At 42.8% G+C, this 9,523-nt stretch overlaps 1 protein-coding gene across 1 annotated transcript in view; it reads right to left on the reverse strand. All coding sequences in view use genetic code 11, as the record gives it.

The window, feature by feature from the left end:
- EGR_10619 (hypothetical protein) overlaps nucleotides 1-2,765 on the reverse strand; it is a gene marked incomplete at both ends in the record, with an annotated part of 6,835 nt that extends 4,070 nt beyond the window's left edge. Inside the window, 2 exons of the mRNA XM_024499868.1 lie at nucleotides 70-162; nucleotides 2,570-2,765. Coding sequence (XP_024345719.1) covers nucleotides 70-162; nucleotides 2,570-2,765 — 289 coding nt within the window. The remainder of the gene's footprint in view (nucleotides 1-69; nucleotides 163-2,569) is intronic.
- Nucleotides 2,766-9,523: the final 6,758 nt, after the last annotated feature.

Genomic DNA, 9,523 nt, shown 5'->3' on the forward strand with positions numbered 1-9,523 from the left:
GGAGTCAATAGAGAACCACCACATTTGACCTAGAAGGGTGTATTGTTACCATTGAAATGGCTTAACTACCTGTGAGCCACAAACAAACAGCCTTAGGATTCCAAACACCACATTGATGCCAATTGACTAAGCACAAAGCTGCAACAATTTCATCCTTCACTTCTGATTAACAATGGCTTTTACGCAGACAAACTCTCAGCATAGGAATTGGCAACGTTCTCCAGCGTTTGAATGTTGAATACCACATTGATCATGTAAAAGGTAGATTTAGTAGAAACTTCGTCAATAATACCTCAGGTAGACCCGATTTTTTCTACATCACTGCAACATCGAGTGAGTTTGCCTTTCTGTTATGGGGAACACATTCCCGATGTGGATATTCAATCTGCCAAAGACTAAAAACGGTTCACAGTTTCCAAACAATTTTCAATAGGTTTCATATAGAAACTCCCCCATCTTCCAAATGATTTGAAAATTTAAAAGTGTCTCGATGATGTGAGACTTGGAAAGGAATCTTGTGTGTAGGGTAGAGAAGGAAGCTTTTAATTTACTGGGCTGTTAAGGGGTCTCTTCTCACAATCAACAGAAGCCTGCTTCTCACTTTGAAATGGTTGAATCGATGCATGACATATCTGGAGAAAAACTTTGTTATGTGTGAATATGATAATGGAAAGGAGGGTAAAGAAATTCCAGGCAAACGTTTCATTGAGGCGTGCACAAGAATTTTTGTCAACTGACTGGACAGCCTTTCCTAAAAGTTGTTCCTTCTTCATCAAATCATGGAGCTTAGGCTTACGGCTTAGCATCACCACTCGAAGCTTATTTCAAAAGAGCTTTTCTTTATTCACATCGTCTGTAGTGCCCTAGTAGTGGTTATCATCAGCAACAACTCTGAAAGGATGCAAATCACGTACTTTTAAGAGGAGGAGGGCTAATGTCAGGACTAACACGATAGCGAAGACCTTCGTTCATCAACTTTGGGACCACCTCAGTTTTATGGCCGTGACCAAGTTGCTCGATCATTCTACTGACAAACGTCCTGCAATGCCTGTATGCAGAAGGAAGCACCGATTCTAACACCCTACGTTAACAACTAAGGATTTGCCCACTATCCTCGTCAATAGCGTCTGCACAGATGCTGTCCTTCCACCATTGACTGGGCTTCGAAGAATTTCATTAGAGAGGAAGCATCTATAACATTGGTGCCTGCAAAAACGGCAAAACGTGTGATTTTATTTGGTTGATCAAGATACAAAGCAAAAACCAAGTAGTCATTAATTATGCCTGAAGGTTTCAGCAATACCCTGTAGAATGAAGGTCATTTCGCCACGAACGACTCGAGTGATCAACTGCTTGAGTGATTCATTTAGCACATGATGTAAACTTAGTTGATGCACAAACATTTGGGATTTTAGAAATTCGTGTTTGGAAGTGGCTACTTTTGAAATCTTAGTCTTTAAAAGAACTCTTGAGCCCAACCGAGGTTAGCTACGTTGCAGCCTCATGAGCAGTAATTGAATTTCATCATGTCTTCCCTTCTCAAGCATAACCAGTCCAATTTCTAATTAGGTAAGAAGCTCGTTGGTGCATCAGTGGTGTTGACAAATTCCCCACTGCCTCACAAGAGAATGTGCATCCCTTTTTCGTGTTAAGGCAAACATTTGGCTGTTAGATCTTCCATTAATTCTGACACTTTGATGCTAACCAATCTCCTGGTTACGAAGACGATATAACATGGCATAGTTGAAAGTCTGCTTTGGCCAGACAACTGCATCGGCTGACAGTGCATTCTTTACTTCAGGTGGGAAAACCGTTCGACTTCAAGCCAACGCAATTCCCAACTTCGGTAAGGGTGATGTTAAGCTCATCTTCCAGCTAGGCTGGTTTATCTGCTTCATTCTGTAATGGTGTGCACATTTCCACAATTTATTCCATTCATTTTAAACTATCCTTCAATGCTGTAATGATTTGCTGGTATTATAAGCACACATGTCTCCCAATTCCGTTGCTTTTGTTTTGTGTTTGCCTAAACTCGTATAGTGCTTTAGTGGGGGAAATCAGTTGTAAATCCTAAAATAGCTGTTAGGAATTAGCCAAAGAGGCACAAGTTGTGTGCCATTACTTTCTCAGTGATGTGCGCATCCAAAGGGGTGATAGGGAAGGCGTGTCCTCGCAATTGTCCAACATGCCAAGACTAATGGCCAAAAAGGAATCGAAGTTGAGGATTTCGTTCTTAGTAGTCTACAAGTGCCACTTTTATTGTACCAATGGAGTGCATTTGCATGAGGCCTCTGGCAAGTCTCTTGCTTTGACGAGACATGGTGTTTGTCTCAACCACACATATTTCATAGTTTTGTTATGATTTGAATGGTTTTGCTTGGCACACCAGTTAGCGCACTCGTTTCCTCCAACTGTAAACAGGGTTCGGACATCTACGTGGGGGCACAGATCGAGAATCTCATGCCACAGCCCATCATAGTTGAGCGACTAGTCTGGGAGCCGGGACCTCTGACCAAGGTTACCGATCTGAACTCGCTTGTGGATTGGACGAGGTGCGTTAATGTCCCACTTTGTGTTTCTTTAGTAAACAGTTTTAGAGTTGAAATTGGTGGAGTCATTTTTTGATGAATTTTATGCCCAATACATGCTCCTTTTACTAAATCACTCACTGATTCTTTTATCAATTTTGACTTTGTTAGCCCATCTCTCCAACTCTGTTCATCCTTTCTTTCTCGCTCGCATCCATTCTTGACCTTTTTGGCCATTCTTACAGTAGCACCACCATCTATCCTTCTATTATCTGTCCATTCATCTGTCTGTCATTCAGTCTATCGCTCAATCTCTTTATTGGATATCCATTCATCCATCCATTCGCATTATAAACGATGGGTCTGCCATTCCTTTGTCCACCTTTCAACTGTCCATGAGGGTGAACGTTAGTTCTAAATGCCAAGTCTGGCAAGTAATTTACAGCAAGTAAAGATGTTAGGGTAATTTTTGCCGAATCGAAGCTTTGCTTTACCGACTGTGTTTATGTTACAGACACAGAAGGGGAATTCGTCTGTTTCAAGCACAGCTCACAAAAATGCCTTGCCGTTGTGTCTGAGGCTTAGCAGTAAACACAAATTTATCCGAATCGTTAAGTTGGCAGGCTAAAGTCGGTCCTAGTCCCTCCACCTTACACGTCTTATTTTGGCGTGAATTTCGAAGTGCACACTTTCAGTCAAACCACTTGTTTAGCTCAAGACGTAAAACTTCTCCTTCTAGTGCAGCATGCAGCCTTACCGACGAATTCAAAAACAAACGAGCTTAACCGGTGAAAGCAGTGTAATTCTTGGCGCACTGCTATTCCTTCACTTAACAGCGGTAATAGTGCAGTGACGTTGCAGGTCCTCTGCACACCTCTTCCAGCCCATTTCGGATATTTAGTGTCTTTTACTTTCTCGCATTTCATTTGCTTCTTTATTTGATGCAAGACTACCACCCCCTAAAATCGCTTCCAACTGACGGTAATTATTTTGTGGCAATTTGCTGGTTTTAAACTCAACCTAGAATTACTGATATCGAAACTCCCTACAGAATTAAACAACACAGTGTTATCTTGTATCCATTATACCAAGCACATTTTCGATCACGATGATCCTTTCGGTTCGGTTTAGTGGTAGGCGATACACGATTGCTTTTAAATGGCGAGAAAGTTAGAGTAAGACAATGGTGCAGGATGGCCGTGCTTCGGATTATTCTTTTCACAAAATCACGTACCCTTTCCACTGTGAAAGTGTGGTCAACTTTAAATGAAATGCAAATACTCTGCAACTATTTATCATTGAAAGCCGGCGATCCCAGTAGTGTTGCCCAGCTTGCGTCCCTGTAGTTACTCATTCATTCATCAATTCCACACAGTCGCGACTACTCTGTAGGTAATGCCGTCTAGACTTGAAGCCAATTACTAGTTTGTCTCCACTTTGGTGAGCATTGGCGGTTACAGTCAGCCAATGACTTACCCTGATTGAAAAGGGAGGTGAATTAATGTAAAAGTATTTTCGCCATTATTGCTATGAGACTTCGGTCTTTAAATGGATGCCCTGTGGCATTTGGCCAGCACTGTTTTATGCCGCAGGAGACCAAACAGACTGAGTGGAGTCACTTGATGCTTCAGCCCTGCTGCGCCGTTTCGTGGTTCGTTTGAAAATGGGAAATAATGGAATACCAACCACGTTTTATGGGAATATCTCGCCACAAACTTAACTTTCGAATAAGGCTTCGGTGTATTGCCATCATTGGTTTTTCATTTTTTCCATCCTCTTTGATTCTTCCTATCGTACCTCTCCCAGGAAAGGTGTTTTGGCCTGTCCGCATATTGGTGTAATTCAAATTGAGCTGCAGAGCATATCTGGTTGTGCTGCTTTCAGAATACCGTCCTTCATCGGATGTTCGAAGTGTGGAGGCTCGTACGAATGATGTGCCTATTCGGTAGATTTATGCTAAAGTTACTCAAAGCGATGTGGGTTCTACTACGCAATCTGATGCCACGAAGGTGGGAGGGAGTTTGGTGTCGATGCGAATCATGCGGGTTCGAATGGTAATGCGGCGAGAATGCAGGTAGATGTTGCTCCTCTGATCCACACTCGACTGAGCTTAAGGCTGCTGTGAGTTAGACCGAGGAGCAGATTGGGTCTGTGTGTGGTCTTCCTCCCTCTGGTTTTGGCTGACGTTGACTTTCAAGTGGGAGAAAATCCATTTGATTGTGTTACACAATCTAAATCATCCCAGTGGTACTCACATTGGATTTCAAGCGTTCCCCTAAATCATTCCTTGCCGTTTTTTAGGAATCGTGAAAAGTAGAGGAAAGACAAAGTTAATGAGAATTCCTATATTAAATATATCCTTTGGCTGTACGTGACAAAAAGGTGCGGTTACTCAGTTTGTTGGAATACTTGTTTGGACACCTTTTGTACAGCGCTTACATCCCTTGCAACTGCTATTGATGCTCTGAGTTTCACTATCATGATGCCAGTTTATGCACTTCCGGAGAGAGAATTTGTAGGAGGCCATTGTGTGGAGTCCTCTCTGACATCGTAAAATGTCTCGCGTTGTTCCTGAATGGCGCAACGTAAACACCAAATGGTGGGTACAGCTTGGGAGTTGAAGTGTGACTCTACATGCAATAACGTCCATTTAGGCTTTGGTCTTTGTTTTTGGAGAAAAGGAAATGTCAATTGCTGGACTGTTCGTGTGGCAGCTATGCGGAACTTTTTGGTAGTTTGGATATCTGCAGGTCCATAGACGGTTGAGTTGGATTTGCTGTTGTAGAACTGCCTGCAGTAGTGAGCTGAAGATAGTGATTGATGAGCGTGGTCTGAAGACCCAGTATGCTGCGAGTTTAAGAGGAGCAAATAACAATCCTCCTTTTCGGGATATTCTCCTTCATTTCTGCTGTTTCATTTTGTCATTGGTTTTGGGCACTGTTCCTACATGCTTTCCATTTCCTTTGATCAGGCGAGGCTGAGGCCTAGTAGGGCAAAGAAGAGGGGAAGATGGTTTGGCAACGTCTGCCTTGTGGACTTCATCTCATTTGCTGGTAAAGAGTCGGCGTTGTCAAATGTACAGTTCTAAAAGTAACTTTCCACCACAAAGTGAGAGCATTCTTCTTTTTCTCTTCATCAGTGTTCGTTTAACTGGAAGCACTTTTGTCAGGAACGACTTACACGTTGAATGGACTTTCATTCGGCGCTACACGGTTCACCTTGAATCCTCCTCCATGGGTTATGTATTCGGTTAATACAGTGAGGCCTGGTGGATAAATCTACCTCTGTTTGGACCGCTCGGCGTGAGACTAAAGTGTGTCATGTTCACGATGGGAAATTAGAGGGAAGTAGACTGTAGTGTGCATTTGTTTCACTAGTCAAGCATTGATGTGCAGGCATTTTAGTGAAATGAATGCAAGTTCTACGCCTCATTAAGTCATGATGAGGATATTTCGGTCGCTTTTGTGTTAGACTATATTCCCGCCATTCTACGCTGCAGACTAGAGGAAACATGTGTAAAGCATTGAACTTATGAGGAAGCATACTTTCTTTGGAGATGAAAGGGGGCCGAGAGTGTGTGGGATGGCGTCACTTCAGGATCATTTGTTCACTGCGCGTTGAATTTGGCGATCGCTATTTCAGAGATTGTTTAGGCCACGTATGCCGACTCGCCATACTCTGGCAGTTGTCATGACTAGTGTGACAAAATGGAGGCAAAGTGTTGTAACTGTTTATCCAACATTCGTCGTTTCACCCAATCATCGGTATGCTTACTCATCAACACATCTCTTGATCTACATCATCGTCTTGATCTACATCTCTCATCAAATTAAACCTAATAAAAGCTTAAGAAGATTGTAAAAGTGGGTTTCTATGGCAAATGCTACAAGGTCGGATGAATTGGACCCGAGGGAGTCCAAACTCGATCACCCCTGAGTGGCACGAAAACACGCCTTCTTTAAATCAATCCCTAGAACTGATACCAAGAGAAGAAGTAGAGGGAAGGAGAAGAATGGTAAGCAGAGGACTTCGATGGAAAGTAGCTTAGTCTACCAGAATAAAAATAGAATAACTGCCAAGAGAATTAGTAATTCATTTTCCCTGGAGATGTAAGTTAGCTGCAAATCCACTCATGAGCCACTTTTGCTGTTCTTGCTCTTCCTTGGCAACTTTCATCTCACACAACTTCGAGTTGTGGCAGGACCTCAGTGGCAGCTCTGACTCCATCGGTAGGTGAATATTACCATTTAGAATCCACTACACACACTCACACAAAACAAGAATTGTCTTGTGTAGCTGATGTGATGTGTGCCTCAAAGTATGTGGACAGTGAATTAACGAGAAGGCAGTGGAAAGGAAGTGGATGGTTCTGGAAGTGCAGTGCCATCCCCTAATGCTTGGCATGTGAGTAGCACGCATGTAATTCTACTATTTCCTTTCGCCAGTTGTGGCAAAAGTACAAACACATCACTTTGCCACTTATCTTAAAAATTAGTTTTAGCAAAGCTGTTCCCAAGGCATCAATTTCTGCCTCTTTTAAGCAACTGTGATACGCAATCCCTCATTTTGTCAAGAGTCTGTTGCATAAACTGCCATTGAGTGGTCCTTCATCAGAATCCGATTGTTTAGACAATTTTTGTGCAGCATAAGTATCCACAATTTTAGTGGCGGGCAAGGTCGAATCACATTCCCGAAGTTTATTTACATCACCTGATAGAGGAGATCACCATAGCTCAAAAGTGGTGGAGAGTACAATGCAAGGTACGTACCGATGGACTGACGTGCTTACCTGTGCTGTATGATGTGTTGACGTAGACACTCGCATGCGTTTTACAGGGCTTTATAAGTCAAGCTGCAACAGGTCACGACAACAAGCTATATCGGAAATCGCGCCTACTTTTAAGTCATCTGATGGTTTACAGTTGCTCAATCACGAACTACTGCTAATCCATCCAACTATCCACTTCAGCTATCCAACAATCCAATTACATCCAAAAATGTTTTGATTACGATGAAAGCTTGATGGCGCACAACTCTGTTGCAAATATCACAAGCCAGGGGGCACTGTCTCGTGGAGGGAGATGAAGTCACTTTGCTTATGTGTTTGGTCTTCCCGACGCATTCATCAGAATGAACCAACCTTGGTGGTTGAAGTGTGGATAGTAGGCGACGAAATCATCTGGCCAAAGGAAAACGGAATGTGTCAACTATTTACTTGGTCATCTACCTCCTCATCCACCCACCTGTTTATTCACGTACTAAGGTCTGCCAACCCGTTTGAGCATTCATCCACAAATTTATCCTGCCGTTAATTCATTCACCTCATAGTCTTCTCACGTATGCTTTCACTCACCTCTCCTTGCCGTTCTTTGCAATATACCAACTCACGCACAACCAATGACTCGTCCTTTCTCTCACCCTCTTCGAGTGATTGCAGTAGTGAAAAAATTACTTTCCTGAAAAGCAAACTAAGCCTTGTGGTGAGGGTATTTTTGTTGAAAATACCGCAAGTGGAATTGCATTGTTCTAGAAGCGGAGCGCTCGATTGTGTTGCGTGGAAAACTAAGAGGTAGATGCTTGCGAAGATCAGCTAAGCCAAGTGTGAACCTCAGAATATCATTGGCAGTTGAAGGGGAAAAAGACTGGAGTTTCAGAAAAGTGAAGTGATGGGAATTATCATGAAAGGGGATGCAGACCACGGGACACGGTATACATGGAATAGCATTACAAATGCCGTGTGACAGCTAGGTCAACTTAGGTTACAGCCATTAAACCGACTTTGGCAGGTGACACCAAAAGTGGAAGATGTGGAAATGTGCTTATTTCTCATTCTCCAAGAGTGGAACATCCTTGTTAATCCCTTTCACTTTTCTTCTGTCTCATGCAATCCCAATGTATTTGGAAACTTCGTTGTAATTGCACGTTAGCAAACGCGTTTGAAGAAGCAGACTTGGTAATCATCCGTTTCACAGAGGACTTTTTCGGGAGAAATGACAACGTTAACGCAACGCTCTTTTGGTTGTGTGTGTAGACGAAGTGACCACTTGCTGGCTTTTTTACGGCATGGGAACTTACCTTCCATCTTGTCTGTCCACGTGGTTATCCCATTAGAAGTAATGCCTCTGCAATGGGCAGATTCATATTGGGAGAATAAATAAGTGCAAATTTTGCATGACACCAACATTTTCAACGGTCAAAAGGGAGCTGACACAGAAGCCACGTGTTATTTTGCATTTCTGTGGCTAAAGTAATTCCATTGCTTTGGTCAGGACGAAGTAAATCAACTTCGTTGTCAGGTTCAGTTGTTAAGCACTTCCCATCGTTCCATTGAGAAAGAAGAGGGAATAAACGTATCATTATTTTTGTGGAATTGTGCTGAAGTTCAAATCCGCCTATTCGTACAGCTACAGTAATCACTAGAGCGGGTTCAACGAAGCACTTCAAGTTGTCCGGCTAAGTGCTACACCGTTGGATTTTACACACTGAATGAGTGACCAATCTCCATGTGTCCTGTCGTCATAGTGCTTTAGACGTAGTCGATTTTTTGTGCAAATTTGCATTCCCTGTGCGAGAAGCACCACCTTCGGCTGGCTGGGTGTGCATAATATTTTATTCTGCCTATCGGTTTCTGGCAGAGCATTTGGGTCCCCTTTCATTAGACTTTAACAATCACAGGTTGTGGAAGATGGAAGTTGATAAAACCCAATTTAGATGCAGGTGAACACAGTGCGTGTGCACCTGTAAGCAATTGTGCAAGAAGAATAATGGTTCGGAAGTGGAGTAAACGACCCGATTTTCCAGTCAATTAATTTCGCAATGCAATTTCGGTGACTCCTCAAATTTATTATTGGTGGAAGAGCATTCTCAGGGAGGACGCGGTGACGGTGTACAGCAAGCAAATTTGCCGCTGATGTGATTCCGGTGGAGTAGGATTTTTTGAGGGTAGGAATGAGGAACAGATTTTTCACTAAGCATTATTGTCGCGGTTTTATTAA

This window comes from Echinococcus granulosus, assembly GCF_000524195.1.
Source record: "Echinococcus granulosus chromosome Unknown EG_S00242, whole genome shotgun sequence".
Classification (NCBI taxonomy): Eukaryota; Metazoa; Platyhelminthes; class Cestoda; order Cyclophyllidea; family Taeniidae; genus Echinococcus; species Echinococcus granulosus.